This window comes from Vulpes lagopus, chromosome 7 (genome assembly GCF_018345385.1).
Source record: "Vulpes lagopus strain Blue_001 chromosome 7, ASM1834538v1, whole genome shotgun sequence".
In the NCBI taxonomy this organism is placed as follows: domain Eukaryota; kingdom Metazoa; phylum Chordata; class Mammalia; order Carnivora; family Canidae; genus Vulpes; species Vulpes lagopus.
Genome location: NC_054830.1, coordinates 31,128,835 through 31,156,021, shown reverse-complemented (window position 1 = coordinate 31,156,021; position 27,187 = coordinate 31,128,835). Strand labels below are relative to the sequence as shown.

The 27,187-nt window shown below is 45.2% G+C and overlaps 1 protein-coding gene across 3 annotated transcripts in view; it reads left to right on the top strand.

Annotated features, from left to right (window-relative positions):
- PRICKLE2 (prickle planar cell polarity protein 2) overlaps positions 1-27,187 on the top strand; it is a 321,321-nt gene that overhangs the window by 254,117 nt on the left and 40,017 nt on the right. For all 3 annotated transcript variants that reach the window (XM_041760924.1, XM_041760925.1, XM_041760926.1), the window contains 5 exons: positions 8,538-8,651; positions 11,798-11,935; positions 15,865-16,068; positions 19,174-19,360; positions 24,385-25,260. In XM_041760924.1, the coding sequence (XP_041616858.1) occupies positions 8,538-8,651; positions 11,798-11,935; positions 15,865-16,068; positions 19,174-19,360; positions 24,385-25,260 (1,519 nt within the window). The remainder of the gene's footprint in view (positions 1-8,537; positions 8,652-11,797; positions 11,936-15,864; positions 16,069-19,173; positions 19,361-24,384; positions 25,261-27,187) is intronic.

The window sequence follows — 27,187 nt, the reverse complement described above, 5'->3', positions numbered from 1 at the left end:
ATTATACCATTTGAGCCTCATGGCAATACATTAAGGTGAGTATTATTGTCCCCATTTTACAGATGAGACATTGACTTTATAAGAGATAGAGTAATTTGCCCAACTGTGTACAGATGGTGAGTGTTCAATCCGGTATTCAGACCCAAACAATGTGATTCCAGAGTCCAAACACTTAACCACTATAGGAAACTACCATCCTGCTTTTTCCATGCATATGTATGTGTATATTTTGTCTAAAGGCAATATTGAAACTGTTACCAAAAAAAGTAAGCAACTGTTGAAGAATTTTTAGCAGGGCATGTATGCAAATGTGTAGACGTTCTGCAAAGAATGTTTTGGTAAAATTGGGGTAGGGGAGTCTTTATGTAATTGTAGTTTGAAGGGTAAGTGTTTAAATGCCAAGTTCTTTCATTTTGGGACCTCTTCCTTTTTCAAAAGATTTTATTTATTTATTCATGAGAGACACAGCAAGAGAGAAAGAGAAATAAAATAGGCAGAGACCTATTATTTTAGACAGGTAAAATAACTGCCAGGTAATGCTCCAAACTAAATGGAAAGTATTTTCTAACTAAACATTGAAGTTTAATATTCTAGTATTCTAAATTTAAAACTTAAAAGGTTTGGAAAGAGTGAGTGTGTGGAGCTAACAGGCATACAGGCAGAACAACTCATGTGATTTGCAAGTACAGGAGCTACTTAGAACATAATGTGATTATTTTCCTTAATTTGAATAAAGTTGACTCAACTTAAATTCTCTAGCTTCAAAAACACATGGGTGTTGTTTTGGCCCCTTCCTTTTATAGAAACAGTCCCTTTGGGACACTTTGGTGACTCAGTGGTTGAGCATCTGCCTTTGGCTCAGGGCGTGATTCCAGGGTCCTGGGATCGAGTCCCACATCCTAGTCCCCATAGGGAGTCTGCTTCTCCCTCTGCCTATGTCTCTGCCTGTCTCTCTGTGTCTCTCAGGAATAAATAAATAAAATCTTAGAAAAAAAAAAAGAAAGAAAGAAAGGAAAGAAACAGTCCCATGTCAGGTATTCCATTCATCTTTCTAGCTGCTCCTCTATCCCCCTACACCAGGAACCTTCAGTGACAAAGTAGGTGCTTTGATGGGATGAAAGAGAAGCTCTGTGAGCTTGACTCTGGTTCCTCCAGAAACCTCACTTCTCTTGCTCCATGTATCTGTCCAAATCCTTTGATAAACCAAAGAGGCAGTAAGGTGAGATTTGAACACAGCATGCATTCACTCAGCAAACGTGTGTTGAGCACCTGCTAGGTATTATACTCATCTGGAACTATATAGTGAATAAAATACCAGGTAATCACATTCTAGAGGGGAGAGAGAGATAATGAATTAGTAGATTATGCATCAGCCAGTGGTAAATTCTTTGAAGAAAAGCAGATTAAGTTTTTACCAGTTTCAATGCTACTGACATTTTGAGTCGGACTATTCTTTACTGTAGAAATTATCTTATACATCATAGAAAATTTAGCAGCATCCCCATCCTCAACCAAACATGTGTGCTATATGCCAATAGCACACATGTTTGCACATATACATCCACTCACCCCAGTTGTGACAATCAAAAATGTCTCCAGACATTCCTAAATAACCCCCGCGGGTCAACATTAGACCCATTTGAGAAGCACTAGTCTCGAGAGTAAGAGGTGAAGGTAGCTGATTTATTAAGGTAGGCCTCTCTGATAGGGAAGACCTCTCTGATGAGGTGTCCTTTGGGCAAAGACTGGAGAAAGTGAGGATGGGCATCATGTAAGTATGTGGGGAGAAGAATGTGCCTGGCAAAGAGAATGGCTAGTACAAAGGCCCTGAGGTAAGAGGAACAGCAAGGAGGCTATTGGGAGTAGAACTGAACCACAGGAATATCGTAAGTAATATGATCAGCCAAGGGTTAAGGAGGCATGATCCTGATCTTTCACTAAAGACTTTGCGTTTGAATCAGAGGGGAATGGGAAGTCATGAAAGGTTTTGAGAAGTGACATGACTTGATTAATATTCAAATAGGGTTGTTCTTGCTGCTGAATAGAGTATCACCTTCAGGGGAACAAAAGGTGAAAGCTGGGATCCAGAAGCAGCCATGGCAATAACCAGTCATGGCTAAATGGTCCTAGAGATGTATGGAAAAATGACTGGATTCTGGGTATGTTTTAAACCTATGTCCACATGATTTAATGTTGAATCAGACATTGGGTAAAAGCAAAAAAAAAAAAAAAAAAGCCCTCTGAAATATTCTTTAAAAATACCTCGTATGAGCTTTTATTTCTGATTTTTTCATCCTAATCCTATGGGAGTTAAAGCATGATGGAGGCATTGTTTAGGCATTAGGTATTAGACTGCTGTTATTTTCCTACATTACTTCCTGAGTAAACCAATTAAAATTATAATGTGGGTCTCCAGGAGAAAAGGAAAGAAGCCAAACTTGGTACAATTTTACCTCTTAGATGCCACTTAACACTACTTTTCTCCTCTTGCTTGGGTAATGAAATTCTGGCAAGTGGGGACACAGTGAACAAATGGGTCCTTAAAAGCAGCCTATCACCACTTGCTTATAGCTGTAATGCTCCCCAATTGTTCTCTAGGTCTCCATTTTGGAACTAGTGTGCACTTTTCATAAAAACCACCACGTGCCACAAATTCAGGCAGCATATTTCCCTTTTTTATAGTACCCGCCTTCTGAGACCTCAGGCATATTCTAGATATTGCCTTCCTGAATTAAGGTAGATTAACTGAGATTCCAAGCTTCTCAAACTGCAGGAGAGGGAGAGTGTGAAATAAAGGTCCAATCTTCTAGTTAGTCTCTGGGTTAAGAGGGCTTTTAGAAAGCCTTTCAAATGTGTCATCCCACATCAGAGATTACACTTCAGGAGTTTTTATCTTCACCTTATGGAGTCATGTTTGCCTTCCTCTTAAACCAGTGTTTTTCCTGGTGTGGTGTGAGGTATTTATTAAAAATATAGAATTCTGGGCTTTTTTTCAGACTGAGAAGAATGAAAAAGGAGATAATACTTATTGAAGACATCCAATGATTCTGCAGTGTGTTAACATTTGAAAACCATTGCTGTATCACTTAGGAATTGCATTCAGTTCCTAGTAACTGAGACTGTAAATAAAGAAATCATTTATTTCTCTCATTGGTAAAAGAAGTTCAGAGATAGACAGTCCAGAGCTGGTATGGTGCTACATGTTATAATAAAGAACTTCATGGTACAAGATGGCTGCTGAAGCTCCAGCCATTGTTTTTATATTCCAGACAGGAAACAGTAAGAAGGGGAATGGGAAAAAAAAAAACCAAACCAAACAAACAAAAAAAAAACAACCTTTGCCAACTGCTCAGCTCCTTTAAAAGAACTCTCCCAGGAGTCACATGGTATGTGTCATTGGCCAAAATTTATTTGCATGGCCACTCGTAGCTACTAGGGAGGTATAAACATATTATTCTAAGCTGGGCACACTGATGCTGTAAGTAGGATTTTGGTATTCTTATTAAAGAAGGAAAGGAAAATAGATGAGTGTAGGCAGCCACATCTGCCATAACTCCCTTATACCATCATTGCATGGTATTGTGTGGAAAGACAGTTCCATTTGGAGTACCTCATTTTTTTTTTTTTTTACCTACTGCCAGTTCCTTTCGGACCATATGTTGGTTATTTTCTGAAGAACACCAAAGGAAAACGTGTTCATCATTTATGTGGTCAGTCATAATACTGGGAATCTACTATATCTGGTATTTAGTTCCTTTTCATCCATCTGCCAGTCTCTTTTTCTCTTGATAAAGAAGGCCAAGAATCCACGAAAAACAAAAGGAGAGGATGAGGAAGCCAAGTCCAAAAACGGCTCTCCCACATTTTAGCTGTGTGATGCTCTGTCTAATGAGTACCATGTACCAAACTCCAGTGTATGGGGAGGGTTCATGAGATACTGTGTATAAAAACACTTCTGGCATAAGAGCTGCTCAGTAAATAAATACATTCATTGATTCCTTCCTTCATGTAGAGGGTGAAGGACATTGAACCTGAGATCAAGAAAGTAGAACTCTTTTGTTGGGTTCCCACTCTGAAGAAAACAGGGATGCTTTTGATATGGAAAATGTTCCACCCAGTAATGCTTTGCCCTTAGTACTTATCCTTGCCACAGTTGGTGAAATCTGCCTTCTTAGGCATACATGTAGGTGTGACAAGAAACCCTTGCAAAATTGAGTGAGATCCAACAAGTTCCTTCCCCTTTTCTAGGCCTCCTGGGTCTCCTGGAGAGCATAGACATACCATCATTTACCCGGCAACCTCACAGGGTTGGCTGTGGAGGGACAGCAGTTGGATGACTCTAAAGCCCTCAAAATATGCTCCCTGGACCACCAGCAGGGGCATCCCATGAGAAGGCGTTACAAATTCGAACCATCCGGCCCTACCGCATGCAGTCCTGCGGAATTAGAAATGTGTCTTAATAAGCCCTCCACGTGGTTCTGATGCAAGCTAAAATTTGAGAACCACTGCTCTCAATTAAGCACTTCACACTTTTTTTTTTTAATTAGCACACTTTTCTCTCCAACAGGGAGTCATTTGACTCCCCACACCCCAACCCCGCCGTCTTCCATCTCTCCCCAGGCCGAAATGCTGTCAAATGTGCAGTTCCTTCTAACAAACCCAGTCTTTCAAACTGGGTGAGGCCTTGCTTTGTAGATTTTATTTGCACACTGACTAAAGTTCTTACAATCCATGTGACACAGACTGAAGTTCTTGCCAAACCTCGCTGTGGGGAGTGACACCGTAAATAAAGGCCTTCAGCTATCTCATTTTCCTGAGCCAGTTGATTGTGTTCAAAATGCTTTTGTTTGGGGGAAATGGACCTCATACAGCTCGACCCAAGGCAGTATCACAGGACACTTCTACCTGAGTAATGAGTAAATAGAACAAAGTTTCTAGCATATTCCATAGTTCTGCTTTTGGAGAATGATACTCATTATACACAGGAGGAAAAAGTTAATACCAGGTAATAGACTGGTGGTAATGGTCATCATTGACAAAATTCTATTGGATTTGATTATTTGCTTGTGAAAATTAACAAGAGAAACATGGCTAGATGAAAATGAGCAATCTGCAGGATTTTCAGGGGTGGTGCCAAATTTAATTTCCGTAGTGCCAGAAAGTATACTAAATATTTTTCCCTTACCGTTGGTTTGCTGACTGTTTGTTTTGGGCTACACAGTAGTTTTATTTTGGAGAACGCCAGAGGAATTTTACATGCAGCAGTTCTGTGTTTAGCCAGAGCCAGACTGGGAATTCAAAAGGGGAGTTTCCCCATCATTCCCATCCCTTTGCTCAAGGAAGAGCTTGGATTCCTCAAGGAGGAGGGAAGACAGGAGGAGACACAGAAACCAAGGGGTGGAAGGACCAATGCAAGTGGTGAAGAACCAACTCATTCCCCTTCCTCAGAGCAAGGTGGATCACCAACCACGTGACACGGGGATGATTTGGGCGGTTGTTAGTTAATCTCAGCTGATTTGGTTTAATAATGGTGCGTTTCACTAGGTAAGTTTTTAAGTCATCCACCATACTGTGGACTGCCTCCTGAGGAGTTATTTTTAGTACATTCTATATTCAAGAAATTATGGAATGCTGGTAGTAGAAAGGACGTGTTTTCTGCAGCATTGATCAGTAGGCTTGAGTTATAAAAGGCAACACAAGATGACCCAGGCAGGAGGGATGGAGTTATGTTCTTGAAGAGTAGCCACTGCCTCTGTTGAGATAAGAATTCTAAGTCTTTAGGACGGACTTCAGCATGCCAGGGTATTTATTTAGCTCACCGTCCCTGGAGGTCTCCAGTCACAGTCGCCTCTGCTTTCACCCAGTCCTGACATGTTGGGACTCCTTTATCGCCAGTCTCAAAACAGGGTGGGACTTCTACAATCCACTCAGCAGGTGCAGACCTTGCCCAAGATGGGGTAAGCAGGGGCCTTCTCTGGCATCTTCAAAACTGAGCCAAGTGAGTCAGTCTAGGATGGACACAACGTGAAGTTGTGTAAGATCAGGTGCTAAGGGAAACCTTAAGCTCTGAGAAGCTAAGGAACAGGTCTGCAGAGGAAGAAGATTAGGGCAGAGATGAGAGGACACTGGGCATAGAGAGATAAGAATCCCTTACCAATCACCTTCCAGCAGCAGGTCCCATTTCCTCATGAGGCCCCACTGTACTGCTGGGTTTCTCAAGAGAACGCCCACATCTTTATAAGAATCTGCCTTTTTTTTTTCCCCCTCTAAAATCAAACTAGCTTAAATAACTTTTTTCTTCCTTGCTGCCTTCTTTCTCAGACAAAGGCTGTTGGGGGCCTCCAGGCTTGGTCTCACTCTGCAACCTAACAGTATTGCTCTATTTCTCAAAATGGAGGGGAGGCCAGGAAAATCTGGATTGTTCCCTTGGGAGCATGCAGGCCAGATAATAGACTCGCTGCTATGTGTTCATGTTTTTGATTGTCATTGAGGGCCAAGTGCTTAGACTTCACTCTGATTTAATTGCCACAGTCCTGTGATGAGGATTCTGAGAGGTTATGGAACTCGCTCAGGAACACAGAGATGGGAAGTGACCGAGCCAAGAATTGGGGTTCAGGAGGAGCTGGCCTAGCTGCAGAAGAGACAAGGAAGATTCCAACTAGGCTCAGCTGTGGCCAGTATCAGCAAAGGCTTGACTTAAGGTGCTGAGTCACTGGGACTCTCAGGGATGCCTGTGCTCTGGGCAGTGAAGAGGGGTGTGTGAGTCATGTGGGGCAACGCAGGGGAGGGTCCATCGTGTTCAAATTGGAGTCTACTATCAAGCATCTGCAGTGATTTCTCTTCTTATTAGCATCTGTCTCTGAGGTTCTGTCAGTGGAGTGGGTGTTGTGAGAAGGACAAAGGGACATTGCACGGAGGCTTTGCTACAAGCCATCTCTCAGCTTGGGAGGTGAGGCCCATTCCCCAAGACACAGGCCTCTGCTTTCTGCCTGCATTTACCTGCTATCATGTATACGATGCACGGATTCCTCTGAGTACAAAATGGTGGGCCAGTCTCTGATGGGTCCATGGCCAGCATCTAATCCCAAACGAACTCGGGATCTGGGCTTTCATTTCTTCTGGGAGAGAGTGCTGGTAACCTGTGGGCTGCTTTCAAAACCTGGAGCCCTTCCTTCCCATCCCAGAATGTGGCTTCCTGCCAGGTGCCTCTAGGGAGGGGTTGAGGGCCCTGTCTTGAGAAAGCCAGCTAGTCTAAGACAAGCAGTCTGTTTATGGTTGCCTCTGGGCTTTGCCTAAGACAGTAATATGCACACGATGGTGAATGGTTACAGTCATTTGTTACGAAAATAAAGGTGGCTTTCACATTGTTTTAAGGCCTTGTCATTGCAAAGCGTTTCCCTCCCCTCCCCTTTTAAAAGTTATGATTTAGTTTCTGGAGATCAGAGTAGACCAAGCCTTTGTAGCTCTGTGCTCCAGCATACCCGAAACATGTCCAGGGCTTCCTAAACTCAAGGGAAAGACCAAGTTTGTGGAGTGGAACAAATTTGATGAATTTAGAGCCACAAGTCTTCTGTCTTCTGTGTCTTGTTGAATGAATGCCTTGTTTCGCAAGAGCTGGTCATGATGCTAAGAGATAGCTGAAAAGAACTTTCCATGATGTCATCTGAGCTTGTGGGATTTGTGTGTGTGTGTGTGTGTGTGTGTGTGTGTGTGTGCATGCGCGCGCACCTCTCCTGGATAATAGCGTACCTTCTGTTTTGGCCAGTTTTTCCTGACCCTAGTTTTGCATACAGCTGGATAGTAGAATGTCTATTTTCTTTTCTCAGGCAAAATTAGTTGCTTTCCCAAATCTTTGTTAGAGTTGAATGAACCCCAGAAAGTGTGAGAATATATCCTAACAGCTGTCAATGGGAGCATTTTAGAATGTGCAAAAATACATTAATGGCAAGTTTTAATTACATACTCGGTATCCCAGATGTGGTGACTCTCTCTTCTGACCAATGTGAAATGCTACCTGCCCTTCCAAAGCACTCAAAACCTAGAGGGCTTTTAACGTAGGTGGAGGCTGAGGGACCCAGCAGCTCACCGAGTGCCAAAGCCTGGCTCTGACCCCAGTGCGAGGCAGGCACTGACACATCCCTTTGGCTAGGGAGGCACGGTGCGTGCCTGCATGCCAGAGACACAGACAAAATGGTAAAGTTGCTTGCTCTCTCTGGGGGGGAGCCTGCCGACAAAGCCCTACCCTTGGGTCCACCCACTTATTTGCTGAATTCTCTTTTTCTAGGAGAGTTTGCTGGCTTTGTTTTTTCCCTTACAAGAGGGGGAAAGCCCCGGGATATGGGTGATTTGCCCCACTCTTTATTCAAAAATGAATTTGGCTGCTTGTAGTGAGAAATGCATATGCCCTTGAGCTTCAGAAGGGTGGAAACAGCGAAGTACACTGTGTCCTGCTGCCGGAATCGTCTTCCTAGGGGGGCTGGGAATGGGCAAGTGGTTTGACGAATGGGCAAGCAATCCATGTGCTTTCTATCCTTCAGGTTCACCAGTACTACAGCTGTCTTCCAGAAGAGAAGGTTCCTTATGTCAACAGTCCTGGAGAGAAACTACGAATCAAGCAGCTACTACATCAGCTGCCGCCACATGACAATGAGGTAAGGGGCTAGTGGGACTTTATGAAGCCATTTCTTCGAAAGTTCTGTGAATTGTTACCTACTTCAAAATCAGAATGCTGCGGTCAGTGAGATCTCTCAAGAAAAACTCTGGCCATTCATTTTAGACTTTTGCTTCCTTAATTAGAGCCAAAAGAAACTGCCCAACACTTTCTGGAGAGTGTTACTGAAAAGCAGATCTCATTATGGACTGGATTCACCTCTATGCCTGGCACTACTAGCTGTTCTGGGGTATCCAGGGAGCACTAAAAGTTAAAAGCTCAAGCCCAGGTTTTTCCCTAGTTGAAGAAGAACGTGCTGGTGGCTGGAGTCCCTTAACTGATTGCAATTCCCTGGGCCAGTTCGAGCCCTGCAAAAACGGTGGGATTCTCCGGAATTCTCAGCATTGTTTCATTGTTAAATAAGTGTGTAAGTTTTCCACGTTATGCTGAAGTAGAAATCACATGTCCAAATTTACAGCTCTGAATGTCTGTGTTTTTGTCGTTTAAAGGCCAACTTTGGGGACGCCTGGGTGGCTCAGCAGTTTAGCGCCTGTCTTCGGCCCAGGGTGTGATCCTGGAGTCCCGGGATCGAGTCCCACGTCAGGCTCCCTGCATGGAGCCTGCTTCTCCCTCTGCCTGTGTCTCTGCCTCTCTCTCTCTTTCTCTCTCTCTCTCATGAATAAATAAAATCTTTAAAAAATAAATAAATAAAATAAAAAATAAAGGCCAACTTTGCAGGGTCACCATTTGTGGAAGGATGGCTTACAGGCTGTCCTTTTTTCCTGAACCTAGATACAAGGCATTATAATAAGTAGGCATTTCTTATCTTTGAAGGCAAATTGCTCATGAAGGGAAATCCATGAATACATTTTTAAAAGATCATCCAGCTTGAGGGACCTAGGTTTTAAACTAGAAATTAATTTTTAAGTATCTGTCTTCTAAAATTAGTCATTCTCTAGAATTCAATTGTCCACTTAACTGATTGCATTTTAAATAATTTTAAATTGAAAGGAGAAATAAACCCCTTTAGAGAGCCTGGACCCCAGCTTTCTACCCACAAGCTGGGCTCTCTGGGGAAATGAGTAGGTGCTATTTTAGTCTTTATCTTCCCATATTCAGATCAAAAGGGATAATTCAAAAGCTTCAAAGATAAATTTGAGTAAGTGAAGCAAAAGCTTCACTAAAACTAAAGCAAGTCCCTAGAAAGAGAACCACAATTTCCTGTCGCCCATTTCTGACTTCATAAAACAAATACAAACAATGTTTTCTCCTTTAAAGCTGAGAGCAAGCACTGTAACCCGATGCTCAGCTAACTAATTTGGAAGTGAAAATGCGGGTTTTTACAAGCAAGAGGGGAGTGCCTTTCTTTAAAAGCACATCCATAAAATGTCAGTGGTGTAACCATATATTCTGGGCTAGTCAGGTCACAGCGGTGTTCGCAGGGACATCCACACAAGAACTTTCTTTTAACACTTTTTTACTTGATAGAGCAAGGTGATCTGTTCTCTGCTTTTAATGACTTATTCTATTTACAGTTAAATGTGGTTTTATGAAAAGAGACCATTCAAACTCCTTCTTCCTGTTGGTGAGAATTCCTTACATGTGACCCAGTGGGCAGATTTTGCCCACTTGACATGGCCCTTTTGAGGACAAAGAGTGATTCTAAAGTCAATATCTGATCATTTGCTCTTTCACCCAGATGAAACAACTGAGACACAGACAGCTGCACTGCTTTTCCAGCTAGGATGCAATGCAACAGTCTTGGTCCAAAAGTTTCCCACTAACCATCATACAACCATCTGAACATTTCACCTAACTTTCCGCAGTTCAGATTATTCAAAAGTAGACAGAAGATGAGATTAGATCCACGTTTCCCAAAGTGTGGCAGACACAGAACTTTGGGTGGTACCTAGACACGGCCATAAGTGAAAGTGAGCCAAGTAATGAGAGAATCACTCCCTTTAAAATTGAGTACTGGGTGTTATTCTATATATTAGCAAATTGAACACCAATAAAAAATAAATTTATGAAAAAAAATAAATAAATTGTGCTTCATTCCTTGAGGATTGAGTGGTTGAATAAGCCCCAGGGGGTGGGGGTAGGGGGTTGGATTTCAGTTTGGGCTAGCAGTTTTCTGACACCAGTCTCCACTTTTCAGTAACCACATTAAGAATCTCCATTTCAGGATCTCCCTTGAGCAGAAGTAGCTAAAATCTAACAACATGATTTTGTTCTCACACTGTTTCGCTTTATAGTCACGTCCTGGGTTTTGTAGGTGATACTGACTTTTAATTTATAGTCATAATATACTTTCTTTTTAGTAAATGTATTCAGGTTTTAAAAAAGTGAGACCAATTTAAAGACAATATTAAGTAAATAATAGTGTAAGACTACGGTAGACTTTCCGTGGTATGTGTTAATAAGAGGAGAGACTGGGAAATGCTAGATTTGAGTGTCTATAGTGTCCCTCCCTTAACTCTGTGAGGTTTTGTGTTGAACAAGAAGGAAAAGATCTTACGAAAGTTGATGGATTAGCCAGTGGGCAGCCCTTCCCTCCTGCACACAGATAAACATGCAGGGACTTCTGGGAAACAGTACGCATACCTCTGGACCAACCTCTCCACCTCAAGACTTTGGTTCCCCATTTTCCCAAAATGAGGTGGGAGGACAGAAACTCCGAGCCCTCTGACAGCTGTTCTGGCTCGCTGGCCTGGAGCCATCCTTTGGTGTCAAGGATCACTGACGTGGACACATGGAGGTGAATATATTAGGACCCCACAATCCATTTGAAGATCCACATCATTTTTAAAGTAGGAAAAAGCCCCAGATCTTGACTAGCACCAGAGCTGCCCTACATGATGTGGATCTTAATGGGATAGTAGAGCAGGGCAGTAAGGATGAGAGACAATTACAGAATCTTTAGCCTTCTTGTGACTTGGGCTCTGGACTTTGGAGCCTTTGGTAAGTTCTTTTGGCCATCAGCCATCTCAGGTAGAGACTCACTTTGACCAGCCCGGAGCCTGCCGGTGGGACAGTGCAGGGCAGTGCTGTAAAACTGAATAGGAGCATGCTTAAGGAGAAAACTCCTTCAGAAATCCCATGGAGCAAGTACAACATCCTCCGTGACTCACCTCTGTGTCTGTTCAGGTTCGATATTGCAACTCCCTGGATGAGGAAGAGAAGAGGGAGCTAAAGCTCTTCAGCAACCAGAGAAAACGTGAAAACTTGGGTCGAGGGAATGTCAGACCCTTCCCAGTCACGATGACAGGGGCTATCTGTGAACAGGTGAGAATGGATTCCAGGGAAGGGGGAGGGATGGCTCTGACATCCTCTTACGCATTCCTTCATTCAATAGGTGTTCTAGTGAGTGCCTACTATGGGCCGGGCACAGTTCTAGCTCTTGGGGATACATTGGTGAACAAAAGATTTGAAGGCTCATTTTACCCTTTTAAGGAGTTCCGTTCTAGGGGAAGAAGCCAAGCAATAAGATAAAGAGGATAGAAAAAGTACAGCAAGAAAGGAGGCTACAAACACTGGGAGTGTAGAGAGCTTGCAATTTTCAGGAAAGTGGTCAGGAAAGGCCTCACTTAGAAGATGCCCTCTGGGGGCACCTGGGCGGCTCAGTGGGTTAAGTAAGCATCTGCCTTCAGCTCAGGTCATGATCCCAAGGTCCTGGGATAGAGCCCCACATTGGGCTCCCTGCTCAGCAGGGAATCTGCTTCCCTCTTTCCCCTCTCCCTCTGCCGCCACCGCCCCCCCCCCCCCCCCCCGCCAACTCATGTTCTCTCTCACTTGTTCTCTCTTTCTCTCTCAAATAAATAAATAAAATATTTTTTTTAAAAAAAGAAGGTGGCTTCTGAGCAGAGCCTGCAGGAACTCTGGGAGTGGGTCCTACAGATGTCAGAGAGGGGAGGGAACAGGCAGCTCAGAGGCAGGTGGAGGCAGTAGCATTTCTGTTGTGTTCAAGGAACAGCACGTTGGCCATTGTGACACAGCAGAGGGAGTGAGGGGAGAGAGGTGGCAGGTGAAGTCAGAGTTCATGGAGGACTAGTTGTGTAAGCCATTGGAAGGAGATGGGGAGCCATTGGAAAGATTTAAGTACAAGAATGACATGATGTATTTATGCTTTAAAATGAGTGCTTTAGAAAATGGAATTTGCCTGAACCGTGGGATCATCCAAGGACTATTTAAAGCGGGGAGAGGTAGGTAAAAGGTCATCTCCTTGGGTTTGAGGGTTCTTCAGGGAAATGCATGCAGCAGCCTCCCTATATTCTCCCCAGGGCCTCACCAAGTTGGGAGAGTCTGGGTTTGTTTTTTTCTCCTACAATCCTACAGAGTGCTTAGGGCATGGTGGCAGAGATTTTTAAATATAAAAATGTGGAAATATAGCCTGCCTAGGTTCTCCCTCTCCCTCCTCTTGGACACAGGAGTCTCTGGTGTTGATCATCATTTATGGCACTGCTCTTGGCTGTGCTGCTCTTTGGAAAGCCTCATCCAACTCCTTAAGCTCTTAAGAAAACCATTCAGGTACTGAAGATGCATGAGCTGGCTTAGTGAAGAGAAAGTGAGATCCTACCTGAGGGGAGTGGGTGCCATTTGGTGGCCCTCTTTGGAGATTTCAGAGGGATGGGATGAGAAGGTTCAGGTGGGTGGAATGGAGAAGCTACTTAACAGGGCAGCCACAGGACCAGAAAGTTGGCAGTGGAGTCTTCACTCTCGATACTCACCTTTGAGATGCAAGTGGTCAGCGGTTAAGATGTGAGATTTGGGAGAAAAGAGAAAAGGAGAGGGGCTCCTGGGTAGCTCAGTGGGTTGGACAGCTGATTCTTGGTTTCAGCTCAGGTTGTGATCTCAGGGTCTTGGGATGGAGCCCTGCATCTGGGTCTACACTCAGCAGGAGTGTGCTTGAGGTTTCTTCCTCCTTTTCCCTTTGCCATACCTCCCTCCTTCCCCACCCAAATAAACAAATAGATAAATCTTTGAAAAATATGAGGCACCTGGGTGGTGCAGTCAGTTAAGCATCCAACCCTTGGTTTCAGATCAGATCATGATCTCGGGTTGTGAGATCAAGCCCTGTGTCAGGCTCCCTGCTTAGTGTGGAATCTGCTTGAGTTCCTCTCTCCCTCTGCCACTGTTCCTCTTCCCAGCACACTCTCTTCTTTCTAAAATAAAGAAACAAAACCTTTAAAGAAATGCTAACAGCAGTTTTTAAAATAAAGATAAAAGATTCAGTGTCCTTAAATCAGGAATTCTAACACTCTGAGATGGGTCTCCTGGGACCAGCCCAGCTCGACTCCCCTAAGGAAAAAGGAAAGTTGGGCATCGTTTCGTGAGCAAGTATCAAAAGTAGTGTAAATAGTGACAAGAGCACCGAGGCAGTAAAGTTTAACTCCTGTTTCTGCCAGATGACCTTGACCATGTTATTTTCCCTCCATTTTGTCATCTGCAAAATGCAGGTGATAAATGTCTACATCATGGAACTAAGGTGAGGATTATATAGGATCCTGTATTGTTAAAGGAACTAAGCATGGAGGCCATTACACTGAGGTGTCTCTGATATCTTCATAGCTACTTAAGCAAACCAAAACCAAGCCAAAGGCAATGTCTTAGTATTGAGAAAAATGACACTTAAGACAATAGGCAACTAGCCTTTCTCAAATAAGGGAACTGCTTAAGCTACAGCCAGTTAAATAATGTCCCTGCCTAGCATCCCCGTCTTCTCTATAAGAACCTCTCTGCTCGCTCCAGATAGGTAGAGCCCTCCTAACCAAGTAAACTCTTGCAAATTTTAATATGCCTCAGTTTACGTTTTAGCGCTGTACATATCCCAGGTCTACTAATGGTCTAAAAGGCAAGGGTAGTAATTTCTGTAACAGTGTCTTTCTTCTTCTGTCTGGTCACTACCACAGATGAGCTCCCCGAGACTGTTGCATGAGACCTTTACTTCATTTCCTGTGAAATGTTTAATCCCACATGATGGCCATGACCTGGGAAAAGTTTGGAAGTATCTTTTCTATGCTGCAGACATTTTCCCCAGAGCCAGCCACTCACACAGGGCCAAGGAACTAGACCCTCAGCCCCTGAAGGTCAGGGCCGATGCCATGGTCAGCAGAGAGCCTTTCCCTGGACCTCCCAGCTCACACTTTACTCCTCCCTCCAAGGCCCAACCTCAGCCATAACATGGGATATCAGAGATACTGCCTTGTTCCTTTTTGAAACAGAAGCGAGAAGATAGGAGAGGTGGGAGGAAGAAGTCCTTCCCCTAGTGTGGCCTTAGACCTGGTGCTTTTGCAGTCAAGACTAGGTAAACAGGGATGCTTGGGTGGCTCAGTGGTTAAGCATCTGCCTTCGGTTCAGGTCGCGATCCCAGGGTCCTGGGATGGAGTCCTATGTTGGGCTCCCCACAGGGAGCCTGCTTCTCCCTCTGCCTATGTCCCTGCCTCTCTGTCTCTCTTGAATAAATAAACATCTTTAAAAAAATAAAAAATAGGGGATCCCTGGGTGGCGCAGTGGTTTAGCGCCTGCCTTTGGCCCAAGGCACGATCCTGGAGACCCGGGATCGAGTCCCACATCGGGCTCCTGGTGCATGGAGCCTGCTTCTCCCTCTGCCTGTGTCTCTGCCACTCTCTCTCTCTCTCTGTGTGACTATCATAAATAAATAAAAAATAAAAATAAATAAAAATAAAAAATTAATAAAAAGACTAGATAAATAGACGTTAGATAAAACAGATTGAAAGCATGCCCGAAAGGCTTTGGAGAAATCATTACTTTTATGAACCCACTCCCTGCTCCACTCCCTGTCCCCCACCCCCACCCGTGAAACCTACTGCTTGTGGCATTCAACTTGGCTGTGCCTCCGAATGGAGTTGGGAGCTCCTAGGAGATACAGACACCTTCCTCACTTGTCAGCTTGCCTCCGGCTGCAGAGCTCCTGTGTGTCATTGTGCCAAAGGAGCTTTTCTTTCTTTCCCAACTTGTCATGCCTGATTTTCCCAGTCACTTCATCTTGGTCTTATTCGCAAGGAAGGGGTGTGGGAAGGAGGGCAAGCGAACCCTGCACAGCCACGTGCATAAAGCAGGTGGCACGGTGACTAGCTTGAGAATAAGAGTGCAGTAACCCGCTCTTAGGGGGCTGTGGGGGTCTTAGAGCCTTTGCGCGTGGGACCTGAGAGAAGGGACCGGCGTGCGGACTGACGTGTCTGTTTGCCTTGCAGTGCGGAGGCCAGATTAACGGCGGGGACATCGCTGTGTTTGCGTCGCGCGCTGGCCACGGTGTTTGCTGGCACCCACCGTGCTTCATATGCACTGTCTGCAATGAGCTGCTGGTGGACTTGATCTACTTCTACCAAGATGGGAAGATCTACTGTGGCAGGCACCACGCCGAGTGCCTGAAGCCGCGCTGCGCAGCCTGTGACGAGGTCAGAGCACACTGCATGGGGCTCCCAGCGCCGCCCATTGCCCTTCGCTTCTGCCAGAGGCAACACTTGGTCCTGTGCTGTCTTTCCTGCACAGAAGAAAACCATAGGCCACTCCACCTTCTTATATTAGAGCCTTGCAAGAGAAGCCCCACCCATCCCCGGTTGCTAGTATGTCCAAAAGTCCCAGTGTCCTGGGCATCCAGGTAGGAAGGCAGTTTCTGTAGCTGAGGAGAGTCTCTGGCATTGGGGCAGTTACAGACTCTCAAAGGAAGGCGTCGTGCAGCTTGAGATTTCAGCCCGAGTCCCAGGGAATAATCAATCATCAATAACTGTGGGGCACTTAAGTCTTAAAATAGTTCCAAATCCTAAGCTTCAACGGGAAAAACCTGGTTTGAGAAGAGAGACATTTGATGGCACTATTTAGTGTTCCCATAATTTACAAGCGTCCGGATGGGGATTGAGGAGGCAGGTGCATACTCCCTGGTCTGAGAGGTACTTGAATTTGCGACTCCAGGTCAGACAGTGGACTAGAACATAAAGCCTGTGCCTGGTGTTTCTCCCACCAGGGGCACATCCAGATAGGATCTGTAAGCTGCAAGTACAGAAAATCTGCTTTGGCTTCAAAAGTTTGGAGCTTATATTTCTATAAAAAAAAAATTTTTTTTTTCAAGTTTGGAGGAGAAAGGAGAGTACTCTAAACCTGACCACTTTTATGGGAATAATTTGGGAAAGATCTTGGATAGGGGTTTCCTCCTACACAGAATAGAGTTCTGATTGTCTGCCCCTGCCTCTGCAAACAGCAGTATGGGCTTCTGGAAGCAGGACTCCCCCTTTTCATCCATAGCCCACTCCTGCCTGCCTTGGAGGGGTTTGCTCTTCTAGGAAGAAGTTGACCAGCCTTAAGGAATTTGTATTCTAATGCTAATGGTGATGTTTCTAGAGAGACCCTCTAGATGGGTATTTGGGAAAATAAATTCAGGTCCACCTGAATTCACGTGGCCACTTTACTTTCACGCCTCAGTTTCTACTTTTGGAAAGGAGGGCTCCTCATGCTTTATGTTATCTAATGGCAGATAGAGCGTGATGATTGAAGTGTTTTGAAATTTTTGTTTATTGAGACGTAATTCACCTAGCATAAGGCTCACCTTTGTTAGGTGTCCAATTTGGTGGATTTTAGTATATTCACAAAGTTTTGCAACTCTCACTGCTGTCTAATCCCAGGACATTTTCATTACCCCAAAAGAAACTTTGTATCTATTAGCAGTCATTTCCCTTCTCCCCCTTCCTGGCAGCCACTAATCTCTTCTCTTCATGTTTTCAAATATTCTGGACATTTTACATAAGTGGAATCAGACAATGTGTGATCTTTTGTGTCTGACCGCTTTCATTTAGCCTAAGGTTTTCAGAGTTAATATGTCATAGTGTATCAATACGTTATTCTTTCCAAAGGCTGAATAATATTCAGTTGTGCGTATAGATCCCATTTGGTTGAGCCATTTGTCAGGTGAGAGACATTTAAAGTTCTTTCCACTTTTTGAGTATTATGATCAGTGCTGCTATGAACATTCATATGCAGGTTTTTGCATGGACTTTTATTTTTAGTTTTCTTGAGTTTATCTGTAGGAGGTGAATTGTTGGGTCATGTGGCAATTCTGTGTTTAACTTTTGAGGCAATGCAGACTTTCTTTCAGAGAAGCTATACCATTTTATATTCCCACTCTCACTGAAGAAGTTTCCAGTTTCTCCACATCCTCCTCAATACTGTACTTTTCATTGTAGTCATCTTAGTGGGTGCAAAGTGACATCACATTGTGGTTTTGATATGTATGTCCTAATGAGTAATAACATGGAGTATCTTTTCATGTGTTTGTTGGCTTTTTGTGTATCTTCTGTTTTGGAGAATGGTGTATTCAAATCCTTTGCCTGTTTTTTTGTTTGTTTGTTTGTTTTTGTTTTTTTAATTGGGTGATTTTTCTTTTTATTGTGGGGCTACTAGTATATTCTGGATATTAGCTCCTTATCCGATACATGCTTTGCAACTTTTTCCTCACACTTTGTGGTTACATTTTCACTTTCTTGATGTCTTTTGAAGTTTTTAATTCTGATGAAGTCTAATTTATCTGTTTTTTTTTTTTTTCTTTCGTTGCTCACATTTGTGGTGTCCTAGCTAAGAAACCATTGCTTAATCCAGGTCCTGAAGATTTATATTTGTGTTTTCTTTTAAGCACTTTATAGTATTTGGCTCTTTAGGTCTCTGATCTCTTTGGAATTAATTTTTGTGTACAGCTCGGATTCGTTCTTTTGCATGTGGTTATCCAGCTGTCCCAGCCACATTTGTTGAAAAGACTGTTGTTTCCCCATTGAATGTCCTTGGCATCTTTGTTGATAATCAGTTGGCCATAAATGTTTGGGTTTGTTTCTGGACTTTCAGTTCTCTTCTATTGATCTATACGTCTGTTTTTATACCAGGACCACACTGCCCTGATTACTATAGTTTGTAGTAAGCTTTGAAGTCTGTGCTTTGAAATTTTAAAGACTATATTAGAGGTCAAAACACAAGTGCTTCTGAGGGCAAGGCAGGTTTTGTACATGAAGGTAACTCATTTTAAGACAACAGTGAGTGGTGAAAAATATGACCGAATTGGAGAACTCACCACTCATCTGGAAGCAGCAGCAATCCTTCTCAACTACTGTGTTTTTGACAAAGAAACCAGGATTCTAGGTGTTAATATGACATTTCCTATTTTTAAAAAGATTGTGCATCAGCCACGTAAAACATGTATGTGTTTCCAAAGTGCCCATGAGCTGTCAGTTTCTGATCTTGCTTTATCTTCTTCAGGGTAGATTATTTCTTTTGTTAAAATGTAGTTCAATTAATATCTGGCCGGGCCAAAAACTGAGGTTAATTGTGCTTGGGGCAAATCTTAATTATGTAAACGGATATAGATCTGGAATACTCATAGACATAGAGATTTTTGTTAATAATTGGTGGGAAGGACCTGCTTTCCTATCCTTCTAGTTTGGGGCCCCTATAGCTGTTTTCTTTTTGAGTGCGTTCTCAGGGCTGGGTCTTAAACACTCATCATTTGGCTTCCCCATCTCCAGATCATCTTTGCAGACGAATGCACAGAAGCCGAGGGACGCCACTGGCACATGAAACACTTCTGCTGCTTTGAGTGCGAGACCGTGCTTGGTGGCCAGCGCTACATCATGAAAGAGGGAAGGCCCTACTGTTGTCACTGCTTCGAGTCCTTGTATGCAGAATACTGCGACACCTGTGCCCAACACATAGGTGAGGCAGCCCTTGGTGTTTGACTCAGTCCTACTTAGTGTCTGATATAGTTAGAAGCCCTTTGGCTAACTCATACTGGCTGAAGCCAACAGGGGAATTTCTTGGCTTCTGTTACTGGAAAGGCCAAGGAGTATTCTTGCTTCAGGTAGGGATGGCTCAAGGGTTTAGACAAAGTCTGAGGGTTTTTTGTGTCAGCTCTGCTTGCCTTCTATTGCCATTGCTAAAAAGGAAGTTGTCTTCACATGCTGGCTAAGAGGACTCCCCGCTTATACATAATCTTAGCACTCACATTCTCAAAAGGAATGGGGCCATGTCTGTTCTGGTATCTAAATCAGTTCCTTCCAATAGGAATCTTATCATCCCTGGTTTGGTCATGTGTTGCATCCTGGAAAAAAAAGAGAATAGGGTATTTTGGTTTGTCTGCCTGCATCATAACCCTCACCTCCCACCCCAAAATAGGGTTATGTGATATACAGCCCCACTACTGAGTGGACAAGGAGAGGTCTCAGAAGGAAACTATGAGGGAAAATATAAGCAGATGTCTTCCACATCTTGGAAAACTTGAGGATCAGTGGAGGGAGGAACCAAAATAGCCCTCTTGGTAGGAAGAGGTAGTCAAGAAAACCAAATGGTTTCTGGCAAGCATGTCTTTAAAAAAAAAAAAAAATCAGCAAAAGCTGACCCAGCCAAATACAAAGCAAGAGAACCTGAAATAGCTTATAAGCTCTCAACTCCCCAAATAAGCAGCAGATCTGAGATGGTGGAAATCATTTCCCTTTTACAAATAACCGATTTGTTCAACCCTTCAGTGCTATTCCAAATCATGCTGCATCTGTGGCTTCTTCATTCAACTTGCCTGTTCTGGCACCTTGAGAATGAGCCACCCTTTAAAAAGGAAAAGAAAGAGTTGGCAGGGGATGAACGTCTGTGAGACCAGCAGCCTGCTCTTCGCAATGGCTTGTGCTCTTCCAAGAAATCTGCTCAGAAGCTGCCAGCTTCTTACCTCTAGAGGGGAGATGGGGAGATAATCAGTCTGGGAGCCCATTTTGCCCCACTTCAAAGATTTTATCAGGAACAGAAAGAGGTGACTTTGTCTCCTTGCTTCATCAGAAGTGATATTAATCGAATGAAAACCTGGCTAGTAATGTGGAGAGCTTTGTGAGCCGATGAAAATCACAGCTTTATGGACTAGGCACCTACTATGTGTTCAGTGGTCGTTTGTCATTGGGAAGTCTGTCCCACAGACTCTGGCCTGCTTCTGTGAGGGCTTTCTGAGCTGGGATCCCCGTAGGCCCAGAGTTCACCATTGCTATGCAGCAGTATTATCCAGCAGTATTCCCTGCTGGGGGCCTGGGTGATGTGCAGATCCACTTTCCTCTGAAGGCCTCACCCTCTCACTGCCTGATACCTCAACCAAGGGCCCACCAGCTTTCATTTCTCACAAGATCAAAACAGTGAAACAGACCTGCTCTGATGGTAAGAGTTAGGAGACAGGGAGATGATGTGGACAGGTCGCTGGCCACATGAGGAAGGACAGGATGGGCTGTGTCAGGGGAAAGCAGTGAAGCTTTCAGACCCAGTGCTGCTCACCCTGGATTCTGGTCTGCCAGCAGGTGCTGAGTGCACAGATAGTTTACCTGCAGCCATGACACCTCCTTCTCACTGGTGTTGCTGTTTCTTCTCTTCCTTTCCATTGAGGCTTAAAAGCCTCTCCAGGAACCACCGCTTAGAATTTTTGCTCACCAACTTGGAAGAGAGAAAATATGTCTGTCACCACAGCATGCCTCCCTCAGAAGGCCCCTCTGTTTTCTTCTCTTTCTCCTTCTAGCTATTCGAGACTTTGATTGGCATTCCCTCCTCCTCCCACTTAAATCCATAAAAAGGCATCAATGTTTTACCAGAAAAGGGGACCTCCGTGGCCTGCAGTATTATCATTGCTGTAGTTAAAATACAGCCCTGGATATTTTTTTTCTCCTCAATCTACTTTTCTGTGAAACCTAATTTTCCTGCAACAGTGAAAGGGTGTGCTCTGTATATCATGCATACCACCATCTCCTGGTGCTTTGCTCTGACCATATTATACAAATATTGCATATTTATACAGCCGCCCAGAGTGGACTCTGCATCAGGCAGCCGTTGCTAGGGCAACAGTACTTTTGCCTGCGCGCAGCAGAGTAAACAGTCCTATAAACAGACTGAGGCTAGAGCAGCAGTAGACACACACACCCTCCAAGGAGGGCTTACAGGGCTTAGAGGGGGGAATTAAAAAGGAACGCTTAGATGTGGAACAGCAGAGCCCTTTTCCAGATGTTTCGAGTTCAGGACTAGTTCAGAGGACTATCTGACATCAGGGATGTTTATCAGGGACCACGTTGCATTGCCTGCTGAGCCATTTTGTCCCCTTTTTCCTCTCTGCTCGCCCCAGCCCAGGCTTCTGCAAGACCCTTTCTCCAGAACTGGGCTCCTGCTGCCCCATCTGAGCACACGTCCTCACAGAAGCAGGGAAAGGCAGCTGGCAAGGGCCCATACGGGAACTAGGCTTCCTGCGTGCCTCTGACAGTCAGCCGGTGAGGCTGCAGCTGCTTGGGATGCAGGGCAGCCCAGGGTGTGAGCATAGCCTGCCGCAAGGGAGGGCAGAGAAGACCCAGCCAGCCTTTCTTGGACCACATCCAGGCCGTGGCCCTCAGTACAGAGAGGGAAACGTTAGGCGTTAGGACCTAACAAAAATAGAAGAAGAGCACTGGCGATGGCTAGCAAATGCAGGCCCAAGTACCCTCTGCAGATTAACTCACAACAACCCTGTGAAGTCACAACTATTATTATCTCCAGGCTCCTACAGAGGGGACTGAGGCACAGAGAAACGAAGCCGCTTGCTTAGGGTCACACAGCTGCAGAGCCAAGATTGGAAGCTCAGCAGATGGGTTTCAGCTGGGATGGGATGGGAACCTTGTTTCCTCTGACTCCTCAGGAACTCCTGAAGCGTCACTCCTAACAACAGGGCTCTGCCCCCATGTGCGGCCTGCCCTGCTCACTCCTAGAAGCCCGGGGAGAAAGCATGGATGGAGTGGTGGCTCTGGGTCCTGTCTCCAGCCCTGCCCCACCAGTGCCCACCCCTCCTGGGAATGCCCTGTTGAAAGGGACTAGATCCCCACAGTGGCCATTCTGCCTTGGAGTACCTTCATGGCTGCTCCTGTCCCTCTAAAACTCCCCTCTTACTCCCTAGGGCCAGATTCTCAAATAAAAACAGAGACCTCTTAGTTTGGGGTGGAGCACAGAGGGGAGGAAAGGCCCTGTGCCTCTCTCTTCCAGTGCTCCAGGGACCTGAAGGTAGGCGGCAGAGAGCACAGGAGGCCAGGACCACTGCTTTGCCTTTTTGCCCTTTATTCTTGCCTTTCTCTTTTTCTGGTAGAGATCGCTTTCCTGTTTCTTATTGACCACCTCTCTAGACACGTCTCTCAAAGTTATTTCTGGAAAGTCCAGGCTCAGGACTGTCGGCCACTAAAGGTGAAGGTTTACATTAGTACTTCCTTTCTGAGAAGGTTTTTATTATCAAAAATCAGGAGTCTTGCAAAGGTCCCCTTCCATCCTACAGTAATTGCATGAGACTGAACACCCCACAGGCTCTCCTCACAGGTGGGGGACCCCAATGTGTCCAGACTTCCATTCTGCCAATTTAGTAACTGCTGTCAAAATAGAGCCTCTCTACATCACACTCTTAGCAATTGTCCCAGGGAACTCTCCCACTGGTCTAGTGCAAGCTATGTACCCAACCTCTGAAGCAGTCACTAGGGTAGAAGATACAGTTTTTTACTGGCCAGTGCTTAGGTCCCAGGCATGGCTTTAGGCCTGCCCAAAGCTCATGGTCCAAAGCTGGCAAGAAGATGGCGCCCCACAGGAAGATGAAGCCCTAGAACCAGCAGGGGGTCGAAGAGATGCCAAGAAGCAAGAACACTTGGGCCTCTGGGTGGTTCCTGCAGGGCAGGTGTAACAAGATAATGCAAACCAGGACAGCCTTGGCATGGGGAGGAAATGTGTTTCTTCCTTCCCTGGCGACATGAAACAAAGGGTGTGCGTGCTTATGGAGGGTGTCTTTGATGAACCACACCCAAGTTTTTCCTTACTGAGTGTCGAAATCCTTTTTTCTTTTCCACGGAACTGTTACAGTGATTTCTTCATCTGAATGGCCTATACTGGTATGGGATTCAGTTCATCCAGTCAATATATAAAGAGCCCCTCTGATGCATCAGGCCATGTTCCTGGACATGCCACAGAAAACTAATGACTCTGTTGTCCTAGAGCTTCACTTCTGGTGGGGGAGAGAATTAATAAGCAGATGCACCTGTGTAGTGGTGCAATGTCAAGCAGTGTTCATGCTGTGAAGAAAGTACAGCAGGTCAGGGTGAAGAATGGGGAGTATATGCTATCAGAGGTACAGAAAGACGTCTCCAAGGAGTTGGTGTTTGAGCGGATCCCCAAGTAGAGTGAAAGAGAAAATGTCAGATTCGACAGGTACGAGCCAGACTTCCGGATACAGATCTCACCTGTGATTCTTAGTTGTATTGAGTTAGGCAAGTTATTGAACCCTCCTGAACCTCTGTTTTTTCATCTGAGAATTGGAAATAATATTAGAAACCTACCTCATATGGTGAAGGAACTAAATGACTTTACATATATGCAAAGGAAGCACTCGAAGCAGTGTTTTCTCCTGTGTTAGTATCATTATTGTTACTTTGTCTGGAGGATTTTGTCCCAGGCAGAAGGATTCATGGGCAGGCCATTTTGATCTAGTTTTTTTTTTTTTTCTGCTCAGAGCAAATGAGTTAAGAAGCAGCTGAGTGGTAGAACAAGGGGGCTCTCATAAGAGGACATGAGGACCATTTATATGAGGTCCTGATTATTGATTTATTGTTATTTTATTCTGTTCTGTTTGGAATCCTGGGCCAAACCAGGATGCTGTGTGTTTCACATCATAATACAGGGCTCTAAGCAGTTGTCAGCCTCTTCCATGTCTTTTCTGTCCCCAGGGATTGACCAGGGTCAGATGACCTACGACGGCCAACACTGGCATGCCACCGAGACCTGTTTCTGCTGTGCTCACTGCAAGAAATCCCTCCTGGGGCGGCCATTCCTCCCAAAGCAGGGCCAGATATTCTGCTCGCGGGCCTGCAGTGCTGGGGAGGACCCCAATGGCTCTGACTCATCTGATTCGGCTTTCCAGAACGCCAGGGCCAAGGAGTCCCGGCGCAGTGCCAAAATCGGCAAGAACAAGGGCAAGGCAGAGGAGCCCATGCTGAACCAGCACAGCCAGCTGCAGGTGAGTTCCAACCGGCTGTCAGCCGACGTGGACCCCCTGTCGCTGCAGATGGACCTGCTCAGCTTGTCCAGCCAGACGCCAAGCCTCAACCGGGACCCCATTTGGAGGAGCCGGGATGAGCCCTACCATTATGGGAACAAGATGGAGCAGAACCAGTCCCAGAGTCCTCTGCAGCTTCTCAGCCAGTGCAACATCAGAACGTCCTACAGTCCTGGAGGGCAGGGGGCCGGGGCCCAGTCCGACATGTGGGGCAAGCACTTCAGCAACCCCAAAAGGAGCTCATCACTGGCCATGAAGGGGCACGGTGGCAGCTTCATGAAGGAATGCCGAGAGGACTATTACCCGGGAAGGTTGAGATCCCAGGAGAGCTACAGCGATATGTCCAGTCAGAGCTTCAGTGAAACCCGAGGCAACATCCCAGTCCCCAAATATGAGGAGGAGGAAGAGGAGGAGGAAGGAGGCATATCCACTCAGCAGTGTCGGACCCGCCATCCGATCAGTTCCCTGAAATATACTGAGAACATGACGCCCACTGAGCAGACCCCTCCGGGCTCCATGGAATCACTGGCCCTGTCTAATGCCACAGGTAGGTTCTGTTCACCTGGAAAGCAGAAAGCAAGAGGTAATAATTTCTGGGTGACCTAATGCTGGTTGTCAGGACTTTCATGTTGTTCCTGCCATGTGCCTTCCTCCGACAGGTGTTCTAGGAGGGGAACCGCAATTTCAGATGGCTTCTCTCTTTGAATCGCACTCCCTATAAGCAGGGCCTGAGACAGGGTTGAGGATGCCTATGACACATTCAGTGCACGCTCCCAGGGAAGGGGAGTGAGAGAGACAGGCCAGGGTTGGGGGAGGAGCCAACTGGGTCTGGAATCTAACCTCAGCCTGACCTCACAGGAGGCTCTGGAGGATGGGCTGCATCATACAGTTGGCTCCCTCTTTCAACAAAGGGGCTGACGTCTCACACCACTGTGTCTGTCAGTCACCGGCTCTGAGCTACTAGAGAACAGCTTTGGGACAAGGTTGTGGATATGGGCGGGGGGCATGGCAGGTGCTATTGGCCAAAGATAACATTCAGGAGAAGAGGCAGCTGTGAGCTGGAGACAGTACTCACAAAACTGAGTAGTGCTTGAGACACCAGAGCACCCATGACAGCTTCCAAAGCTGTTCTGAACCCCAGTATCTCATTAGGGAGCTCATTTTAATGTGTAAGAGGTTCTCAAAAGAAATGTAGATAGACAAGAGAAGGCAGGCAAGCTGAAAAGGACCCAAGTGGGGAGAGAGAGAGAGAGAAGGAGAGAGAGAGAGAGAGAGAAACAATCCAGAGCCTGCCTTCTCCAGCCAAATTGTCCATCTGGTTTGCATGCATGTGAAGACGGCTGTAGATATTCTCTAAGATGGTGCTACACAGCATGGAGTCTGAGGATGGAAGCTAGCTGCAGTCTGCAGTGAGATGGGTACTAAAAATGACAATGTTTAGGAACTCTCGAAACAATTTGACACTGCTGCAATGTCCAAGTGCACGCTCAATGGGCTCTGGTCCAGGTACTGACCAGTCAGGGTCTTGTACAACCCATGAGTGAGTTGTATGTGGCATGTGCTGTGTGTCACTCAGGCTCAGGAGGGTCTCATATTTGTCCACAGTGGATTGAAAATTAAAAACAGGTCCTTCGCCATGGATAGCTGAGAAGTACTGTCCTGAGATGCACTTCCCTTATGGGCAGAACACCGAGGAGGGAGACACACCCACTTATATCAGGGACCCCATGGTCAAATGGGTCTTGGTGGTGCTTGTGATAAGCTTGTGCATGTCAGCCCCATCTGGAGGTGACAGGCACTGCTCAGCTCCAGCTGGTTGTTGCCACATGCAAAGACATTTATTTATTCAACTAGCAGTTGGGTAGCTCTTACCATGTGCCAAACTTTGTTCTCAGCACTTTATAAATATTAACTCACTTAATTAGACCCTCACAGCCCTACAAAACAGATATACTATTGAGATTCCCATTTCAGAGTTGAAGAAACCAAAGCACAGAGAAGTTGAAGGATTTGCCCGAGTCACCCAGCTTTTAAAGGGTGGTGTGGGGACCTGAACATGTGCATATGACCCCAGAGCAGCACTCTTAACCATACCAGGTTGCCAACAGTTCCACTTTCTTCAGACAAGTTAAAGATGAAAAATTTTTAAATGAGAAATCTATTTCAACTCTCTGCTAGACAAGCAAAACGTGGCTCTAAGTCATAAGAGGTCGCTACAGTGTATTTTTAACCTGTATCCCTCCCAGATGCGTTCCCGCCTGTGTTCTCATTTGTCCTAGAGGACAAATAATAGCAGATATCCTTACCCTTATGTTTCATATGAAACGAAAATGAGGCCTTAGTGACCAAGCACTTTACCTCATGTCATAGAAGTGAGCAATTAGTGCAGAGTGATGACCGCCTGGCTTTCAGCCCAGTTTGTGCTATCCTCCAAAAAATGTATATGCTTTAATTATTTAAGAGGCCAGGAGATA